This window comes from Diabrotica virgifera, chromosome 1 (genome assembly GCF_917563875.1).
Source record: "Diabrotica virgifera virgifera chromosome 1, PGI_DIABVI_V3a".
In the NCBI taxonomy this organism is placed as follows: Eukaryota; Metazoa; Arthropoda; class Insecta; order Coleoptera; family Chrysomelidae; genus Diabrotica; species Diabrotica virgifera.
This window is the reverse complement of record NC_065443.1, coordinates 236,461,776-236,484,729: the sequence shown is the minus strand read 5'-3', so window position 1 is coordinate 236,484,729 and position 22,954 is coordinate 236,461,776. Positions and strand designations below refer to the sequence as shown.

Sequence of the window (22,954 nt, the reverse complement as noted above, 5' to 3'; positions counted from 1 at the left end):
TACCTTTACAATCAAAATCAGCTATTAAAACTTATTTTTTCGCTAAAGCCTGCACAAAAATCCAAAAACCCTGTTCTCGGCGTTTTTACTAAATAGCCTCAAAAATCAGTCAAAAATTAATTTTTTTAACGTTTAAAAAATTAAAATTTTTTTGTTATCGATAGAATGTAATACAATTAAAACTTAACGCTAACGCTACTTGTCAAGACGAGTTCGAGGTCAAGACGAAATTCGGTCTGTGTCACTCGTCTTGACAAGTATCCCTTCAGGTTTTCGAGCAGGAAAGCCATGCTGCTTTTGAGTACTAATAGTATAATCCATTGATATCGACATTGTGTCGCATTGCAAAAGTATAATTTTAATAAATAATTATCTAATTTTTAAGACTATATAATATATCAACTAGTGGGCTAGTTTCAATTACTACACAGAATGTCACTGAAGATGATCTGACTAGATCGAAAACGTTCTGATGTTTTTCTATAATTCATTTGGATGACTTTTTTAAAATGATTTTAATAAAATTTTATATCATTATACAAACCGAAGTTTTTTACTTCTTTGTAAGTTTTTCAAATAACTCTAATTCTCTTTTAAAAAAATCATCAATTACGTCATGATGCCCAGATGGATGAAGTAACTCCTCCTCTCCTCAGTTGTTTCCTCATTGCTGAGTGTCGTGATTACCTATAATACGAGCAACTATCTCTTTCCATCGGCTTCTGTCCTGAGCTTCCCTCATGGATTCAGAGAATGTTTTTCCACTGGCTTACTGTACTTGATCCGACCATCGAGTAGGTGAGCGACCTCCACTCCTGCGCCCTTCAACGTTTCCCGAAATTATAAGTCTCTCAAGATTATCATCACTTCTTCTTGCAATATGGACGAGAAATTTTAAGATGGTGGAGATGAAAATATAGGAAAGTCGAGTCTGAATATTAAGCTCTTGGAGGATTGAGTGATTTGTTCTGTGTTCCGTCCATGAGATCCGAAGCGTTCTTCTCCAGCACCACATTTCAAAGGCGTCAATCCTTTTTCTGTCGTCCGATTTCATTGTCCATGTTTCGGATCCGTTATTAAATAATAAGGGAAAAATTAAGGCACGTACTAATCTTATTTTGGTGTTCTTCGACAAGGAGCGATCTTTCCAGATTTTCGATAATCGACTCATTTCTATAATCGACACTCCTACGTATTTCTGTTTCACAAGATCCTGTATTACTGATGTAGGATCCTAGATAATTGAACTCGTTAACCACTTTAAACTGGTCCAAGGCTCCTGTTGTCTGAAGTGAATTTGAATAACCTACTATCATAATTTTTGTTTTTTGTTGAATTCATAATGAAGTCACTACTAGACCCGTGTTGAGCTGCCCCCCCCCCCCACTTGCAAAAATTAAAAAACAAATAGCCCTGATTTATGAGCTATTTATGAGCTCTCATATTCCGCAAACTAAAAATTTTGAGCTCGTTCCACTGAGCAGGAATTTAATACCCTAGTGGGGGGGCTGAGTCAGCCCCCCCCCACTACTTAAAAATAGGAATATTGAATCGGTTTTTGCGGCAGAATTACGAGCTATTTATGAGCTCTTGAAATTATATAGTTTCGATTTTTGAGCTCATCCCCTTCACCCCCAAACAACCCTTTAATTGATTTAACTTAAGAGAAAGATGCTGAGAAAACTTAAAATATATCGTATTGCGAATATAATTCCTATAGCTTATATACTCTAAGAATAAACTATTAAATCAAGAGCATTTCGATTATTGAGCTACAACCCCTTCGCCAGAAAACCACCCTATCTTCCCGGCTTAAGAGAAAGTTGTATTTAAAATGCGTTAAACTAATTATTTGGCGACTACATATCATTTAATAATTTATAAGCTTCCAAATTACGCGCATTTAGATCAGTAAATTGCAATTTATTTTGTATAGTGCAGTCACTGAAGGTAAAAATCAACGATTACCTTCAATTTCGGTGAACCTTCATAAATTTTCACGAAAATTGGTCAGTGGTTAGAGGATACGTCAAGAAACAAAGGTGACATGGTACCACCTTGCGCCTTTACCCTGAGGGTGGATACCGCCCCTTCTCGGGGGTGAAAATTATTTTATAAAAAATAAATGCACAAATCAATAAAAGAACAAATTAAAAGCAAAATTTATTATATAAAGTTAACAAAATAAGTCAATACTTTTTAAGTTATTAAAGATCAAAGATTTTAATTATTTGTGAAAAAAATGCATGTTTTGAAAAGGTTTTTTGTAAATCACTGAAAAACTTTAAGTTTTTACAAGTTAATAGTAGTTTAATTCGTATAGCTTATATTCTAAGAATAAACTCTTAAATCACGCGTCTTTCGATTATAGAGCTACAACCCCTTCGCAAGAAAACGACCCCATATTCCCGGCTTAAGAGAGAGTTGTTCTTAAAATAATTTAAATTAATTATTTGGCGACTACATATCGTTTAATAATTTATGAGCTTGCAAAATATACGCATCTCAATTATTGAATTGCCATTTTCTTTCTATAGTGCAGTCACTGAAGGTAAAAATCAACTAGTACCTTCGATTTCGGTAAATCTCCATTCATTTTCACGAAAATTGGTGAGCGGATTTTGATACTATCAACTTTTTCTGCATCTTATTTTTCATAGGTATTTCTAAGTACTTTGACAAGTATTTAGTACCTAAGTGTTATAAAATGCATCTCTTTCCCGTTATTTAAGCTTGAACCCTTAGATTTTAACAGTCGCGGAAAAAAATATACATTTAATTACCAATAACTTACTTTAAATTAACATTAAAGGGTTTTTCAAGTAAGCAATTTATTATATTTTTTATTAGCTTCAATTTTAGTGATGAAAACTTTTTTGTAAAAACTTACAGTTTTTGAGTCATTTATGAAAAATCGCTCTAAAGCATGCATTTTCTTTCCAAAAATTCAAATATTCGATCTTTAATAACTCAAAAAGTATTGATTTATTTTAATCACATTATATAACAAATTTTGCTTACAATTTGTCCCTCTCTCGATTTGTGGGGTTATTTTTAATAAAGTAATTTTCACTCCCGAGAAGGGGTGACATATACCCCAGGCTAAAACCCCAAGTTGTTATTGTCAATTCGTGAAAATAAATGGAGATTTACCGAAATCGAAGGTACTAGTTGATTTTTACCTTCAGTGACTGCACTATAGAAAGAAAATGGCAATTCAATAATTGAGATGCGTATATTTTGCAAGCTCATAAATTATTAAACGATATGTAGTCGCCAAATAATTAATTTAAATTATTTTAAGAACAACTCTCTCTTAAGCCGGGAATATGGGGTCGTTTTCTTGCGAAGGGGTTGTAGCTCTATAATCGAAAGACGCGTGATTTAAGAGTTTATTCTTAGAATATAAGCTATACGAATTAAACTACTATTAACTTTTTTGTAAAAACTTAAAGTTTTTCAGTGATTTACAAAAAACCTTTTCAAAACATGCATTTTTTTTCACAAATAATTAAAATCTTTGATCTTTAATAACTTAAAAAGTATTGACTTATTTTGTTAACTTTATATAATAAATTTTGCTTTTAATTTGTTCTTTTATTGATTTGTGCATTTATTTGTTATAAAATAATTTTCACCCCCGAGAAGGGGTGGTATCCACCCTCAGGGTAAAGGCGCAAGGTGGTACCATGTCACCTTTGTTTCTTGACGTATCCTCTAACTACTGACCAATTTTCGTGAAAATCGATGAAGGTTCACCGAAATTGAAGGTAATCGTTGATTTTTACCTTCAGTGACTGCACTATACAAAATAAATTGCAATTTACTGATCTAAATGCGCGTAATTTGGAAGCTTATAAATTATTAAATGATATGTAGTCGCCAAATAATTAGTTTAATGCATTTTAAGTACAACTTTCTCTTAAGCCGGGAAGATAGGGTGGTTTTCTTGCGAAGGGGTTGTAGCTCAATAATCGAAATGCTCTTGATTTAATAGTTTATTCTTAGAGTATATAAGCTATATGAATTATATCCGCAATACGATATATTTTAAGTTTTCTCAGCATCTTTCTCTTAAGTTAAATCAATTAAAGGGTCGAAAACCGATTCAATATTCCTATTTTTAAGTAGTGGGGGGGGCTGACTCAGCCCCCCCACTAGGGTATTAAATTCCTGCTCAGTGGAACGAGCTCAAAATTTTTAGTTTGCGGAATATGAGAGCTCATAAATAGCTCATAAATCAGGGCTATTTGTTTTTTAATTTTTGCAAGTGGGGGGGGGGGGGGCAGCTCAACACGGGTCACTACCACTACTAGATATATGCCAAAAAATCACAATTAAAAAAAATCGAACTTTTGGGATTTTTCCTTACAAAAGTCGACATTTTAAGAAATAACGAATTTATTCCTTTCATTTGCATCATATTGTACTCTTTTTCCAAAGTCAGTTTGCCAAGTGGCGGCTTTCGAGTTTCTTTGATGCCAGTGCCGACCATTGGCGTGGAAATTAAGAAAAAGGATCAGTTCATCAAACGCATATTTCAAGAAAAATCATATAATTTTTATTAATTTTTGCATAATTATATTCATAAAAATCTCTCAATTTTTGGGCAGAAATTGTTTAAACAATTTTTTAAACAAATTCAAAATATCACCTTTTGTGCTCCAAAAAATATTTTTTTAGGTTTTTGGGTAACTCTAAATAAGAAAGGTACTTTGTCATTTTTCTCAAAAGTTAATAGTTTTCGAGATATAGGCGATTTAATATGCATTTTCCAGGCTTGAAATAGTTATTTTCCTAACAAGTGCAGAAAGTCATACTTTTCCGCACGCGACTGCAGTTTGCTGAACGACGCGAAGCGGGAGTTCGGCAAGCAGTCGAGTGCGGAAAAGAGACTTTCTGCAAGCGTTAGGAACAATATTTTTTCTACGAGTCTTTAAAAAATGACCAAATCTTAGGGCCGGTTGTTCGAACGCTAATCAACAATGATCACTATCAAATATTTAATTACTGTCACCAAAACTGTCAATGTCAACTTTTATTGGGTTGCTGAAAACATAATTGATTAAAATTATGAGATTAGTTAATCAACTAACATACAGTCGGAAAAATGAAAGAATACCCATGAACGAACATATAAAACACGCTGTATTTTCCTGTCACCGTGTCACAAAGAAAATTGTCCAGTGCAAGTACATGTAACAATAATTTTTACATGTACTTGCGCTGGCCAATATTTTGTGTGACACGGTGACAGGAAAATACAGCGTGTTTTATATGTTCGTTCATGGGTATTCTTTAATTTTTCCTACTGTAACAATTATTAACATAATTGATTAAGTAATTTCATATTATGTTTTCAGCAACCCAAACAAAGTTGACATTGACAGTTGGTGACAGTAATTAAATATTTGATAATGATAATTGTTGATTAGCGTTCGAACAACCGGCCCTAAATCAATTAATTTAATTAATATGAAAATACAGTCACAAATTAATTCTTTGACAAGGTTGTCAAAACCAAACTTTCAGCATACTAATTGGTTAGCATGACGACGATCTTGGTTTCCATGACGACGATTCAAAACCACTGTGATTGTCCACTGATTTGACCTTCGAATAATATGTCAAATTTATTTTATTTCATTGAATTCTCACGTTAATTTCATTAAAACATGAACACAATAAGATATATTTGAAATAAATTAGTAAATAACATCTAAATATTAGTTTATTGCATATATTATAATTACTTTAAGGCCATATTAACATACCTAAATTAACACGCGTGCGGAAAAGTAAAACGCGTGTGGAAAAGTAAAACGCGTGCGAAAAAGTAACACGCGTGCGGAAAAGTAAAACTTTTTAAACTAAAACGCGTGCGCGAAAGTAGACATTTTTGCACGTTCGTAGAAAAAATATGTAAATGATTATTTTTGAGATTCAAGAGTAACTGAAGTCTAAACATTGAGTGTTAAGATTTTGGTGAGAAATCTTGTGAATTTGAATTGTTTCAACAATATCTGCCCAAAATGTCGCCCGGCACCCTTCGATTTGTTTAAACGGGGCATTTTCGAATAGGAATCTTTAAAGGAACAGAATCAAAATTTTTTCAAATGTGAGCGGGCTCACAACATCGAATGAATAACAAATTAATTCTTTCAAATTAAAACTTGTTAATTTTAGTGATTTATAAGAATATTGGACTCATTATTTAGTCATGCGTACAACATCATGCGTATCGAACCAGGTTTCGTCTAAATAGATTATGTTTCTGTTTGAATTACGATATTGTTTTATTTTACTCAAATACTCTCGTCGAAGTTCAACGATACGCCGAGATTCCATTATTACCATTCGATTATCTAATTTCTTATATTTAAATCCACAACTTATCAAAATCTCGCGCAGTGTTTCCAAAGATGTATAATTATAATCAGGGAAATTTCTCAATTTGTCACGAATCAGTTCTAAAGTAGGCACTCTATTTTCTTTGCAAAAATTGTAAACTGTTCGTTGAATAACATCTTTTGCAGCAATGTCAATCCTACCTAATTTTTTATTTGGTCGCTTTCGTTTTAAGGAATGATCTGTAACAGTGCCTAATTTAATAATTGTGTATATCGTCTTATTCCCGATTTTTGTTAATACATGAATTCGCGAAACAATTGCATTATCAGTCATCCCAATATTTTCTTTTTTTAAACAATCGTACATATTTAGAACAATTTTTTGGGATTGTACGTGCAAATCTTTATTTTTTAATTCGGGGCTGTCATTAACGTAATTATCATTATTTATTGATACCACAGAAGATGATGCATCTTGATCATTCCTATCAAATGGTCGCCAATATGCCATCGTAGCAAAAATATATTACTTACTTTAAAATAATCCTCCGCCTCTGTTTAGCTGGTGCTTAAATTTCAAGATTTTAGGTGGTCGGATAACCAGGCAAACACGTGTTCATTTTGATTTATGGCTTTTCAGTTCGGTGTTGCCATAATGCACGATGTAATATAATTATTATTTGCTTCCGTCTAGGTCATTTATTAAAAACTACTCAAACTGTGTATTAGGCGGTAATATATTTTTTCTACGAGCGTGCAAAAATGTCTACTTTCGCGCACGCATTTTAGTTTAGAAACTTTTACTTTTCCGCACGCGTGTTACTTTTCCTCACGCGTTTTACATTTCCGCAAGCGTTTTACTTTTTCGCACGCGTGTTAGTTTAGATATGTTAATATGGCCTTGAAGTAATTATAATACATGCAATAAATAACTATTTCTATTTACACGTTATACAATGTATGTCCATACTTTAAAAAAAAGGTCTTCTTTAATTTCTTTGTTAGGAAAGGTATTAATTTTTATTACTCATTTCAATGACGTACTTATCATAAAAAGAATTATGTGGAGTTTAAAATTGAATGTAACGCTGTGTTATACATGGTGTCCAGAAACTCTCCCGACAAACGAAGACTGGAGATGCTTCAGATAATTTGAAGACAATTTAACCCAATTCACCTAGTTCGAAAATGCTTCCTAAGGCCGATGTCAGATTATGCGTTTTAACCGGATGCGTTTCCGCCGCATCCGGTGAAAATGCATAGTGTGACAGATCGGTCCGGTTGCGTTGGAAACGGATGCGTTTTCACCGCATCCGGTCAAAACGCATAATGTGGCATCGGCCTAAGGGAGATAGAGCCCCTTGAAGATAGCGTCATGATATTAGTTTTGCTTAAATATCTCCAGAACGCTTCTACTTAGAAAAACGAAAACTGGTACACGTATTTATCTTGCAGACATAAATCAATTACATCAATTACGAATTTGTAGTACCAGTCATAGGCGCCCGTTCTGGGTAGGGTAACGGTTATTTTATCATATAACTTTTTTATCTTTAACTTCTAAGCATTTTTTATGCTGGATTAGTAAATTGTAAGGTATGGTAGTACTAAAAGGTACTGTTTCTTTAAGTCGGTAGGATGCACCGTTTTCGATAAAAATCAATTTGAAAATTTTTCGTTTGTTGAATTTGAAAAAAAAATCAAAAAAAAACTATTTAGAAAAACGAAAAGTGGTACGTTCATTTATCTTCCAGAGATAAATCGATTTCCTTAGTTGCGAAATTCTAGTACCGGTCATATTCGTCCGTTTTGGGTAGGTCAATGGTTATTCTATCGCATAACTTCTTTGTCTTTAATTTTTAAGCATGTTTGACACTTGATGATTAAATTATGAGGTATTCTAGTAGTAAAAGTTACTATTACTTTAAATCAGTAAAATACACCATCTTTTTGACAAAAATTTTCAAATTTTTTTCAAATTTAATCAACGAAAAATTTTCAAATCGATTTTTCTAGAAAACGGTGCATCCTATCGCATTAAATAAAGGGTACTTTTTAGTACTAGAATACCTCACAATTTAATAATCCATTGTCAAGAATGTTTGGAAGTTAAAGACAAAAGAGTTATGTGATAAAATACCAGTTGCCCTACCCAAAACGGGCGCCTATGACCGGTACTAGAAATTCGCAATTGATCGAATCGATTTATCTCTGGAAGGTAAATAAGCGTACCAGTTTTTGTTTTCCTCAATAACAGTGTTCTGGAGATATTTAAGAAAAACTAATTCCCAGACGCCATCTTCAAAGAGCTCTAGCTCCCTCAGAAAGCATTTTCGGAGAGGTGAATTGGATTAAATTGTCTTAAAATTACCTGAAGAATCTCCTATCTTCGTTTGTTGGGAGAGTTTCTGGACACCCTTTATAAAAGAGCTTGAACATTCAAAATCGATTTTCTCCAAAAGTACATGCACGGACATACAATAAGTGTTATGCCATCACATAATGTGAAAAATAAGTTTTAAAACAATATAATAATAGTGGTGTCCTTCTTTTATTCTTGAAATGAAACGAAATATACTGCATCTGACCATCACATCTAGTGATGATCTTTGGATCTATTTGGTTTTTTATTAGTTAAAATTTCGTATCTACTTTCAATCTTTAAAGTTCATTAAAGCTAATTCTTATCATATTTTCATAATGAAAAAGATTAAATTATCTGAACTGCATTATTATGTAGATATTACAGTATGTAGCCACTTTAATACCATATCAATATATCTTAAATTTTTCATGTTTCCAGGTAAGGTATAAAATCAGTGAAATTTGGAAAAAAATAATAAAATTCTTGAAACCGTTTTTGAGAACTTGGATTCTTAAAAGTTGTTTATGTTTGATTTTTTAAAAGTAGATCATTATCTAAAATTCTATAAGAGTACTACCGCTAAAATCATCAACATGGCAACGTCGATATAGACCGAACGACCAAATCGTCTCCAGACTACAATGTTGCCGATATTCGAAAATTTCTTGAGAGCATACGTAAATATACAAAGTTCACAGTTGCATTAATTCATTAGTGAAGAGTTCATTGAAATATTAAGTACCTAGTTAATTAATTTATAGATATATTTTTTGAGAATATTTTCATATTATTTTTTTAAGAGTGTCGTTGACTAGCAATTGAATAATAACGAATAGAGAATAGAGAATATTTTTTTAATATAAACTTAGGAATTTTAGGAAATATATCTGACAACCTTGATTCGGAAGCGGGTCTCTTTGATACCTAAATGAGGCATGTTTATGATGGAAAATTATTAGTGGATGGACTGTATATTAATTTGAATTTGAATTTTGTAATTTCATTATAAATCCCTTTAAACGCTACACGTTCTAGATTGCACTATTTAATCAATCACAACATTTTCTATCGAACACTACAAGAATTTTATTTTTTAAACGTTAAAAATAATAATTTATTGATTTTTTTATAAGCAGGGTACCCTTAGTGGGACGGAAATTCAACTAGTCGTACAAACAAATCATTTATTTAAGTATTAATTGTATTACATTCTATCGATAACAACAAAATTTTGATTTTTTAAACGTTAAAAAAATTATTTTTCTACGAGCGTGCAAATGTCTACTTTCGCGCACGCGTATTAGTTTAGAAAGTTTTACTTTTCCGCACGCGTGTTACTTTTCCGCACGCGTTTTACTTTTCCGCACGCGTGTTAATTTAGATATGTTAATATGGCTTTAAAGTAATTATAATACATGCAATAAACTAATATTTAGATATGATTTACTAATTTATTTCAAATATATCTTATTGTGTTCATGTTTTAATGAAATTAACGCGAGAATTCGATGAAATAAAATAATTTTGACATAATATTCGAAAGTCAAATCATTAGACAATAACAGTGGTTTTGAATCGTCGTCATGGAAACCAAGATCATCGTCATGCTAACCAATTATGCTGAAAGTTTGGTTTTGACAACCTTGTCAAAGAATTAATTTGTGTATGTATTTTCATATTAATTAAATTAATTGATTAAGATTTGGTCATTTTTTAAATACTCGTAGAAAAAATATTGTTCCTAACGCTTGCAGAAAGTCTCTTTTCCGCACTCGACTGCTTGCCGAACTCATGCTCCGCGTCGTTCGGCAAACTGCAGTCGCGTGCGGAAAAGTATGACTTTCTGCACTTGTTAGGAAATAGTATATTGTGCAACAAGTGCAGAAAGATACTAATTTCTCACGAGTTTGAAAAGTTGCGGTACGAGCGCAAGCGAGTGCCGCAATTCAAACGAGTGAGAAATTATCTTTCTACACGTGTTTCACACTATACTTTTTCTACAAGCACAGTTTTTCCTAAAAATAAAAATCACAATTTCCAAACGACGATTAATTATAATAGGTACCTATGTGATAAATTTTAAACTGTATTTAATTAATACCTACTAATCAATTTAAATTCCTTATACCTAAATAAATTACACAGAAATCAGTTAAAAAATTAATGCACTGCCTTAATTTGTTTAAATTTAAACAATTATTACATATTATTGACATTATATTTATGCAGTCACGGATTTACACAAAACCTACTTCATTCGACGTCTCTTGCACAGGTTGCTAAATCCTTATTGCCTTATTGGTTATTTGATAATTATAAAATGTTTAATAAGAATAAAATTGTAAAATAAAACAGTTGTAACATCCATAATTTAGTTTCTATGCTATAGTTAAATATAATAATTGTCTTATAGGTTATATATTTGTCTAAAGTTTAACCACGGATGTAAACAGAATATAACGTTACTCAGAATGCGGTAGTCCACGGGTGTAAACAGAATATAACGTTACTCAGAATGAGGTAGTCAACTGTGCAGAAAAGAACTTTGCGGCACAGAAACGTCACTTTGCGGCATGGAAACGTCACTTTTCTGCACACTAATGTCAAATATCTTATACTGTGAGAAAATATCAAGTTTGCTAACATAAAACCGTGCAGAAAAGTGCACTTTGAATAGTGGTTGTAGAAAAATAACTATTTTTGACTGATTTTTGAGGCTATTTAGTAAAAACGCTGAAAAACAGGTTTTTGGATTTTTGTGCAGGCTGTAGAAAAAAAATAAGTTATAATAGCTGATTGATTTAAAGGTAAGAATGCATATAAAAATGTACCTGATCATTAATTTAGCTGAATGTTGTTGAGGTTATGAGTCAAAAACTTCAGAAAAGTGCCAAAAAAAAAATAGTTTTTTCGACTTTTAAGTATTTTCCACGTCGAAAATGATATTGATGCCTATGCTATTTGAAAGAACGGAAAAAAATTAACAAAAAAAAACATTATTTTAAAGTTGGCGAAAAATTTTCAACATAACCTAAAAAATTTCTGAAAATTTCAAAAATTTTTCCTGGGCTCAATTTTAAAGATAAAAATCTGAAAAAAATCAAGCACATTTGTATTGTTAAGATACGCCTTCGTGAATTTTTTCAGATTTTTTGCGCTAATACAGCGTCTGAAAAAAATTGTTTTCAAAAAAACACGTTTTTTTCCATAGCGGACCCCCAGAAGCACCTAGGGACTTGAAAATTTGGCTGAGTGAGTTTTCAATTACATATTTTCGAATGGCTAATCCCAAAACTGGATCGAGCCTGGTGCAATTTTGACCATCTTATCCCGCTATAGCCTTTATTAGGTACCTATTATTTAAATTCTTACAATAAATTATAAAGGTAATTCTAATTCACATAATCCTAGCTGACCTCTAAGAATAGTATGTATTCAATAGTTAATCCAATATTAATGGAAAATCATCGACAAATTTTCAATGTAGAATGGAGATTGAAGTCCTAAATTTCCGTAAATATTGCATGGATAAATATCAACAGTTTTCCAAACTTAGGTATTATAATCCACTAAACATCTTTATTTCTTGACTATTTTCCCTACATCAAAGACATAAAAATACCGATTAATAGGAAGGAGCAAAATGCAAAATTTTGACGCATGTCAATATTCTCAATGTGTTTTATTTTTTTCGAATCATGAGAAAACTAATAAATATTTTTGAAAAATTGAACCTCAGAATGAAAGACTACATTATTACCGAGGGTCGAAAGTCCCTGAAAACTTCTATAATGTTTAGTTTAATAAGTTACAGGGCTGAAAATAAAAGAGAAGTGTGATATTTAATTTCAAATATTTCATTCAAAAGAAACTGCTTGTTTATTCTAAGGGGCTTTCCGCCCTCGGTAATAATGTAATCTTTCATTATGCATTTAAATTTTTCTTCTTCTTCTTCTTTTATATAGGCGGTACTGCCTGTTTTTCTTCAACAGTGCCTTTCATTCTGCCCCTAAGTTGTCATTCCATCTTTTTCTTGGGCGTCCTATACTTCTCCTGCCTAACGGTGACTTGTCCCTGGCTATTCTTACTATCCTTGATTCAGACATCCTGCTTATGTGCTCATTCCACTCTTCTTTTCTGTTCTTTACCCAGGTATTTATATTGTCCACCCCACATATGCGTCTGATTTTCTTACTTCTTACCCTATCCTGTAGTCCTTTTCCAGCAATCCTTCTTAAGATCTTCATTTCGTTGGTTTCCAGATGTCTTCGTGTTTTGCTTGTATCTGGTCTTGTTTCGGCCGTGTAAGTCATAACTGGCCTAATAACTGACTTATATATTCGGGCCTTTGTTTCCAATAACAAACGAGAGAGTCCGAGAAATCATGTGGGTTACACATACTATTGTTGACGACATCAGGACGAAACAACTCAGCTGGTACGGACACGTAAGGAGAATGCCGGAGAATAGAATACCAAGACAAATCCTCGAATGGCAACCAAGAGGAAGGCGCAGACCAGGAAGACCTAGAAGAAGTTGGAGAGAAGGAGTTGATAGAGAAATCAGGGACAGAGAACTCGAGGACGATCTATGGAATGACAGAACGAGATGGAGATTGGAAATCGGAAGACGTCGAAGAACGTTGTAAACCGATATTATATATATATATATATATATATATATATATATATATATATATATATATATATATATGTTTCCAATCTTAGGTGTTTGTTTTTCCAAATTGTGTCGTTTAGGCATCCGGCCGTTCTACTGGCTTTAATTATTTGGTCCTTTACCTCTTCTTCGATATTGTTGTCGGCTGATAGATTAATTGCCAGATATTTGAAAGTCATTACTTGTATAATTTGATTGTCTAACTCCAATTTTCATCTTATTGGTTCTTTGGCAATTACTAAGCTTTTTGTTTTTTGGGCTGATATTTTCATATTCATGTCTTTTGCGTTAATGTTGAACTCGTGCAATAATCTTTGTAGGTCGTCTTCGCACTCTGCTACTAACACGGTGTCATCAGCGTAACAGAGTATTATTATCTCTCTATTGCCCATTTTGTACCACTTGTTTTATTATTGCATCCAATATTATATTAAACAGTAGAGGGCTTAGTGAATCTCCTTGCCTGATTCCTGTGTTTGTTTCTATGGGTTCTGTTATTATTCCATTGACTTTCATTTCTATTTTATTTCTTACATATATGTTTACTATCAGTTTTATGATATCCAGTGGTAAATTTTTCTCATATAGTAGGTGTATCACATCTTTTAATTGGATTCTATCAAACGCTTTCTCTAGGTCTATGAAACAGAAAAAGGCTGATTTGTTATATTCTAATGATTTCTCCGCTATTTACCTTATCACAAAAACTGCATCGTTACATGATATCTAAAATACTACTAAAATTTTTCTAAAATACTTATTAGTTTTCTCAGGATTCGAAAAAAATCATATTACGATTCAAATGACAGTACACTCATGACGTAATCGCACCCTTAATGTTCATTGGTTAGTCGATCTGGGCAACCGTAGTAATGTCTAAGAACCGTGATCAAAGGCAGTAAAAGTGATTACAATGTGACATAAGGCACTCAGTAGCGCCAAATGTTAAAAATTTGTATTGATGATGAAAAAATATAACATGCAATCTTTCAGGTGTCTCGTCATTTAGCCGACCACAACGTAGATCCTCTTCCATTGACATGGGAACGAGCCTGTCAACTGTTCGAATTTTATGGACCAGAACATTTACCAGAATTTAACTCATACAAAAACGCTTCGATATCTGCGGATCTAGAACAACTGTTCAAAAGAATAATTGCTCTGGTTCCACCAGCCAACGCTCTACAGCACCATCTGCCGAAAGTTATGGATTACATCCATGGGAAAACTGATAAAATGTGGGAAGCTGTAGATTTCCCTCGCAAAGTAAAAGCGATCTATTTTCTCATCGGTGATTTTTATTTCAAAGATCGAGATTTTGGAAAATGCATCAAATTCTTCCAAATGGACTTGTGCATAAATCCCGAACGTTTGGATTCGTGGGCCTGTTTGGGATTAAGTTATGCAGCTCAGTTGGATACTAAACTCAATCATTGCGAAAAATTTAAGAGCGAAATGGAGTTTTTAGATAAGGCGAAATATGCGAGTATTTGCTTCAAGGTAGCTCTAGACATTTGTCCAGATCCGCTTACTTTATGGATTGAATGTGGCAGTTTCCAGTATAACGTTCATTCCTACTGTTCCAGAGTTATGAAGTTTGAATCGGAAAATTTAAGCATGGAAAGGTAAGCTATTATGTTTTTAAATAAAAACGACATTGATAGATGCCTTTCTTATTTAACTACCTATTTTCTAACTAACCAAACTATTACTTGGTCTTACGGATATTAGTTGATTCATTAATTGACGTATTTTCTTTAGCCTTATTTTTCGTCTTTTTGTCATTCTTTTTAGTTTGGACCACAGCAAACCATATAAAAACAATGTGGTAGTACCGGTAAAAAATAAGGGTAAAAGGAGACCTCGGGAGATTACCACTAACCCCTCCCCTGCTCCTGCAACAAAGAGTCGATAAAAAACCAAGGAAGTCTAACAATATAACATAATCGATGTTCCTCTTATACCGGAAGGTGTCGAGGTGTCTTCTTTACTTGTTATTATCTGCGAACTTACGCCACCTTTTTCTGTCCCTAGCTAATTCTTTGTCCTGTCACGATTTTTTCTATTCTTTAATATTTCCATAACACTTGTATTCCAGGTTTTCCTTGGTAGGCCTCCCTCCCATGTCATTTTAACTTGTCTGTTGTCGTTCATTCTAAATAAGTGTCCAGTCCATTTTAATTTCTTTTCATGATTTTTTTTCTTTAATTCTCTTCTAATATCTTCGCTACGTCTCTTATCGGTTCTCCTAGCTCCCACGACTTTTCTTAAATACCTCATTTCCGCGGCTTGCAATCTCTTTTCTTGTTTGTCGTTCAATACCCAATTCTCTGCTCCATATGTAGTGATAGAGAGTCTAACAATGTCACATAAATATTCATAGTGGGGGTATCATACAGACACCATCCTGATACTCAACTAGATCAGGCTCAAGCAGACCTGATCATCAACAACCTGGAACAAACGGTGGAAGAGGCTCCTATCGGCAGTCAGGATCAACTTCTGCAGTTCTATAAAACATACGTTATCACAGAGACTGTGTGGAAAAACTATGCTAACGAATACATATACAAAAACCATGGACTACTGAGGTGGTGAGGATTATGGGTGACCTGTGGAAAGGAGCAGATTTAAATTTAGTCGATTCTAATATGCCCAAGCGCCACATGGTCATCACCCGTATACATCTAAAGATTCAGTATATGTAGTTGGCATCTAGGACTTTTCTATTGGTTCTTTGCAGCACGCGGTCATATTTCAACCAATAGGCGACGAGGTTGCCATTCACGTATACGGAATGTTATTCGGTGCGAAATTAATATTTATACGGAATGTTAAATATTCGTAGACGGAAAAAGACAACTTTTTATTAGAGTTGGTCAAAAGGAGATTGATTTTTTGTAGATACTTGTTAATGTAGATATTATTAAATAAAAATAAAACAATTATTATAGTATTTGGAATGTTATTTGGTGCGAAATTCATATGCGGAATGTTAAATATTCGTAGACTAAAAAAAGACTTTATTAAGTCAGTTAAAGAAGACTGATTTTAAAATATTTTATTAATGTATTATTAAAGAAAATAAAACAATTATTACCTATATGGAATGTTATTTGGTGCTAAATAATGCGAATGGTATAGATTTGAGAAATTATTTCTTTATTTGACCAAGGTTTTGCTTTCGCAGAATTTTTAATGACTTGCACGTGTTGTTTAGTATGTTTAGATAATATATGTTTTAGCTATTCAATTCTGTTGAAGTTTAGGGCTGTGTGTTACCAGACGAATATAGTCGCCTTTTTTATCTACGAACATTTAACATTCCTTATATGAATTTCGCACCAAATAACATTCCTTATGCTATAATTGTTTTATTTTTATTTAATACATGAACAAAATATTTTAAAATCAGTCTTCTTTAACTGATTTTAATAAAAAGTCGTCTTTTTTTATCTAAGAATATTTAACACTCCGCATATGAATTTCGCACCAAATAAAATTTCGAAATACTATAATTGTTTTATTTTTATTTAATAATACAGTCGTCGCTGGGCCATCGAGGTGTAAACATCGTTAAAGCGCTCCGAAAAAACCGGTGATTAAGAGTTCTAATTATCTTATCAACAACAATAAAAAAAACCCATTAGCAATAAGTGAGAAAAACAAAACAATATGTTCCCTTCGGGGAATCTTATTGGGTTCAGAAATGGACAACCAGTTTATCAACAACAAAACATACAGAGTGATCCGATAAATCTACAAATAACACAAGCAACCAATAACCAACTACAGTGGCAGCCAACAATGATGAACCAACCAGAAAATGCAATAAACATGAATATGCCAACTATGCAACAACAATATCATACAACTCCTATACAGACAGCCAATACAAACTATTACTCTCAACCAGTTCAGCAGCAAATGCCGACATCAAGTAAAAATAGTGCAAATATCGAAGACAGAGAAACTCACTATATGACATCAACCAGCGAAGATGAAGAAGAAAATCAGACAAACAGTAAAAACGCCTGGCAAGTCATGGGAAGCAATAAAAGGAAGAAAATACATAACAACAAACCAAATCCAAGCGAAATTGAAACAGGTAACCGATTCCAACCGCTGTCGAAAGAAACAGAAGAAAATACTGGAAACGCAGAAACCAACAAAATACCAAAACCTCCACCAATATTTGTACACGGGGTACAGGATTTCAACGAGATGACAAAGCAATTAGAGGAAATAGCGAAAAAAGAAGAATACCAGACAAAAAGTTTAATAAACAACGTTGTCAAAATAAATTGTGAAACACCAGAAATATACCGAAAATTGGTTAAGGAGTTCAAGAAAAAATATATATACCATCACACGTACCAACTAAAAGAAGAACGAGCCTACAGAATCGTGATCAGATACTTACATCACTCAACCAATACTGATGACATAAAAAGTGAGCTATCTCAGTTAGGGCACAAAGTGAGAAACATAGTTAATGTAAAACAACAAAAAACCAAAGAACCACTTAATCTCTTCTTTGTAGATTTAGAACCCGCTCAAAACAATAAAGATGTCTATAATATAACAGGCCTACAGAACAGAGTAGTACACATAGAACCTCCACGAACTCAAAAAAACAGTATAATACAGTGCATGAGATGCCAACAATATGGACATTCCAAATCATATTGTAATAAACCATTCGTCTGTGTAAAATGCGGAGGCTCACACAATACCACCACGTGCAAAAAGTCAAAGGAGACGCCAGCCATATGTGCGTTATGCAATGGAGGTCACCCAGCCAATTATAAGGGATGTGATCACTATAAGAAACTTACCAAAGGAAGCAACAAAAACAATGGAGAGCATCAAAACCCATCAGCAATCTACACAAATGATATATACACAAGAAACACACAACAACTATCCAATCCACTGCCCCAGGGCTTGAGCTACGCTGAAGTAACTAAACACAACCAAACAGAAGATACAACCACTGTGTTAAACAAGTTTTTGGAAGAATTCAAGAATCTATTCAACCAACTAATCCAACAAAATAGCATGGTCCTCAACATGCTTACCATGCTTATGAACAAAATGAAATAAATGGCTAAGTTTCTTCGAATAGCCCAATGGAATGCCAACGGCCTTCCAAGCCATACAGAAGAAGTGAAAATATTTCTAGACATAAATAAAATTGACATATTTTTAATTAGTGAAACGCACTTTACGAACAGAACTTATTTTAACATACCTAAATATAAACTATATCATACCGAGCATCCTGACGGCACAGCCCACGGAGGTACAGCAATACTCATCAAAGAAAATATTAAACATCATGAACAACTGAAGTACAAAGAAGAACACATCCAAGCAACGACAGTAAGCGTTGAAGCACTTCCATATAATGTCAACGTAACAGCTGTGTACTGCCCTCCTCGCCATAATCTAAAACGAGAACACTATGAAGAATTTTTCCAAACTTTAGGACCAAAATTCATTGCTGGGGGAGATTACAACAGCAAGCATACCTTGTGGGGGTCACCACTTATAACAACAAAAGGCAGAGAACTGGCACATGTTATACAAAATAAGAATTACTCATTTATCTCAACGGGAACACCAACATACTGGCCGACCGATCCCAACAAAAAACCAGATTTATTGGACTTCTTCATAACAAACGGTATCGGTATAACTTATACAGATATAACACCAAGCTATGACCTAACTACTGACCATAGCCCAATAATAGCAACGGTAAGTACAACAGTTATCACTAAAAAACCAAAACTCCACCTGCACAACAATAAAACAAACTGGGACACTTACCGACAAATAATTCACGATACTATCGAAATAACAACGAGGCTGAAAAAACCGGAAGAAATAGAAGAGGACTATAACAAATTTATAAACATACTACAGTATGCAGCTAAATCAGCTACCCCACAAAGTAGTCCCAACAGAAACATAAGTAATATACCTTTAGAAATAAAAAACTGGTAGCTGAAAAAAGAAAGGCCAGATCTGCATGGCAACGAACACACACACCAGACAGCAGAACAAGATACAATCGCATCAGCAACAAATTAAAATCAAAGCTGCAAGAAGTCAAAAATGAGTCATTTACGAATTACATCACCAATCTATCAAGACAAGACAACTCTATATGGAAGCCCATAAAAAGTAAGAGAAAGCCAATAACAGCATTACCTCCAATACGTAAAAATTCAACACCACCAGGACCATGGGCAAAAAGTGATAAAGAAAAGGCTGACCTATTTGCCGAGTATTTAGCAGAAGTTTTTACTCCACTAAATGACGACCAAGTACCAGAAGCGAACCAAATATTAGAAGAACCACTTCAGATACAGGACCGAATAAAACTATTTACTCAAAAAGAAATTAGAGACGTAATTGCCACCCTAAACCCAAAGAAGGCACCAGGCGAAGATCTGATAACCGCAAAAATGTTAAAAGAAATACCCAAAAAGGGCATAGTTAAACTACTGCACATATTCAATGCAATACTTAGATGTGACTACTGGCCCAAAGCACTCAAAATTGGACAAATAATTATGATACCAAAGCCTGGCAAAAACCCTCTAGATGTCTCATCATATAGGCCTATCAGCTTATTACCAACAATCTCTAAGTTGCTTGAAAGACTTATCCTAAACAGAATAAATGCAGAAATAAATCCACAAAATTGGATCCCAGATCATCAGTTCGGATTTCGATAAAGCCATTCAACGATACAACAATGCCATCGCATAGTCAACGCCATCAACCAGTCACTTGAAAATCAGCAGTACTGCACAGCAGCCTTTATAGACATCAGTCAGGCTTTTGACAAAGTCTGGCATCCAGGCTTGTTATGCAAAATAAAAAGAATTCTCCCAGCAAGTTACTACAACCTACTGAAAGCCTACCTACACGAACGGCAGTTTAAAGTAAAAGTTAATGAAGAAGTCTCGGAATACAAGCCTATTCACTCTGGCGTACCACAAGGGAGCATACTAGGGCCATTATTGTACATACTATATACATATGACTTGCCTACAAATGATAAAACAACCATCGGGACATTTGCAGACGACACTGCTATTTTTGCCAAGCATGACGATCCTATTGCAGCAACACAAAATCTCCAAGAGCATCTAAACTCACTTGAAATATGGCTGAAGAAGTGGAAGTTTAAGGTAAACGAAACAAAATCATCCCATATAACATTCACTCTCCGGACTGGAACCTGCCCACCAGTAACCATCAATCAAATAAAAATACCACAAAGTAATCAAGTCAAATATCTAGGGCTACACTTTGACAATAAACTCAACTGGAAACACCATATAACAAAGAAAAGACTGCAACTTGACCTAAAAACCGAAGAAGTTTACTGGCTCATTGGAAGAAAATCCCATCTTTCAATAGAAAACAAATTGCTAATATATAAAGCAGTGATAAAGCCAATCTGGACTTATGGCATTGAACTGTGGGGCTGTGCTAGCAAATCCAATACTGTGATTATCCAGAGAGCGCAATCCAAGATACTTCGAGCAGTAGTTAATGCACCATGGTATGTATCAAACCAAACTCTACACACAGATCTAAAAATTCCATATGTAACCGAAGTCATCCGAGAAAACAACAGAAAACACCACAACAAACTAAAAGACCATCCTAATCCACTACTGCAACCTGTCCACAATAGAAGACTCAGAAGAAGCTGGCCATCCGACCTAAGAGGTAACTGAGGAAACATCGCTGGATGTTTACCTCTCCTACGTCACCACATTTACAATAATTTAATTTAATGTAAGACCAACAAATTGACTTATAGATGTTTGTTTTATATCTGATTGTCAATAAAGGGAGATAATAAAAAAAAAAAGAAAATTTAATAATACATTAACAAGTACATAAAATAAATCTCCTTTTAACCAACCCTAATAATAAGTTGTCTTTTTCCGTCTACAAATATTTAACATTCCGTATATGAATGTCGCACCGAATAATATTCCGTATACGTGAATGGCACCTCGCCGCCTATTGGTTGAAATATGGCCGCGTGCCGCAAAGAACCAATAGAAAACTCCTAGGTACCAAATACATATATGGAATGTTTAGATGCCACCCGTATACCCGAGAAAGAAACTGATAAGGCAATAATTATCAAGATCCATCTAAGGAAACAAAATCAAGACCTACATCGAAGACTGGTTATTGAATTTTAGTTTATATGATCAACGAGGTCTTCTACAGAGCCTTGAGGGCTACTCACTTCAAGGCAAATTACAGACTTGGAAAGATATCCTTCAAAACCATCAGATGCGCCGATGGGTCCAATCAGATTTCTGTAGACTTGTAGACGAACCTCCAGCATAGTAAAGCAGTTTTACAGAACTTAGTGTTGCTATGAGAAGGTTCTATGTAGCCTTGATACAAGAGCCCTGAGTTTACAAGGACAAAATAAGAGATACATGTAAAACTTGTACATAGCCGATCTGCCGAAGTCCCAAGAACCTGTATAATAGTCAAACGGCATATCAAAACACTGCCGTTGATGAATCTTTGTTCTAAGAATTTAACGACGGTAAAGATGAAGATGACAGACGGAGGAATTATGAAGGACATAATCTCCTTCGCCGAACAATTTCAAGAGGTTGTCATGTAAGCGTTCGAAGACAGTTGTCCGGACATAGTGAGTACTTCCAATAGGAAGTACCCTGATGAAATGGCAACCTTGCAAATGAAAGTCAGGTGAATACACTCAATAGTGGTGAAGAGACCTTGAAAGAACTTTTCAGACTGATTCAGAGTGAAGTTTCTTGAGTCTATCTATTTATCTATATATCTGCGAGCCTTAATCTATCCATCTTTGGAGGAAGGGCTACCCTTCTCTTTTCCACTGGTTTCTATCCAGCGCTGTGGTTATCAATCTGGATCCGGCAAGCTTTTTGAGGTCGTCGTTCTATCTCATCTGAGGCCTTTCTCTTCCTCTGTTCTGTTCCCATGGTCGCCAATAGATCATCTGCTTGTTCCATCCTTCATCTGCTTGTCGGATGGTGTGACCTGCAAATTTCCATTTGAGTGTTGCCACCTGTTCCTTAACGTGTTTCACTTTGGTTACTCCTCTGATCCAAATGTTTTTTTTTGCGATCTTAAAAATGTGAAATTTCCGGAGTAGAAATAGAAACAAATATTTTTTAGGTAAATATGTAATTGTCATTACAACGAAACTGTGGCTAATCCCATATTAGTGCAGTCACTGAAGGCTTTCACCTCTGATTTCGTTGAGCCTCCATCGATTGTCATGAAAATTTTTGAGCAGTTAGAGGATACCTCAAGGAACAAAGGTGACATGATGCCAACTTGCGCTTTTACCGTGGGGGTGGATGCCACCCCTTTTCTGGGGTGAAAATTATTGTATTAAAAATAATACCATAAATGGATAGAGGGACAAATTCTAAACAAAATTTGTTATATTAAGTTATTAACATAAATCAATACTTTTTGAGTTATTAAAGATCAAAGATTTTATTTTTTCGTAAAA

The 22,954-nt window shown here is 34.0% G+C and overlaps 1 protein-coding gene across 5 annotated transcripts in view; it reads left to right on the top strand.

Moving 5' to 3' along the window:
- LOC114326725 (calcineurin-binding protein cabin-1) overlaps positions 1–22,954 on the top strand; it is a 262,120-nt gene that overhangs the window by 122,625 nt on the left and 116,541 nt on the right. For all 5 annotated transcript variants that reach the window (XM_050648086.1, XM_050648079.1, XM_050648068.1 and 2 more), the window contains exon 10: positions 14,386–15,017. In XM_050648086.1, the coding sequence (XP_050504043.1) occupies positions 14,386–15,017 (632 nt within the window). The remainder of the gene's footprint in view (positions 1–14,385; positions 15,018–22,954) is intronic.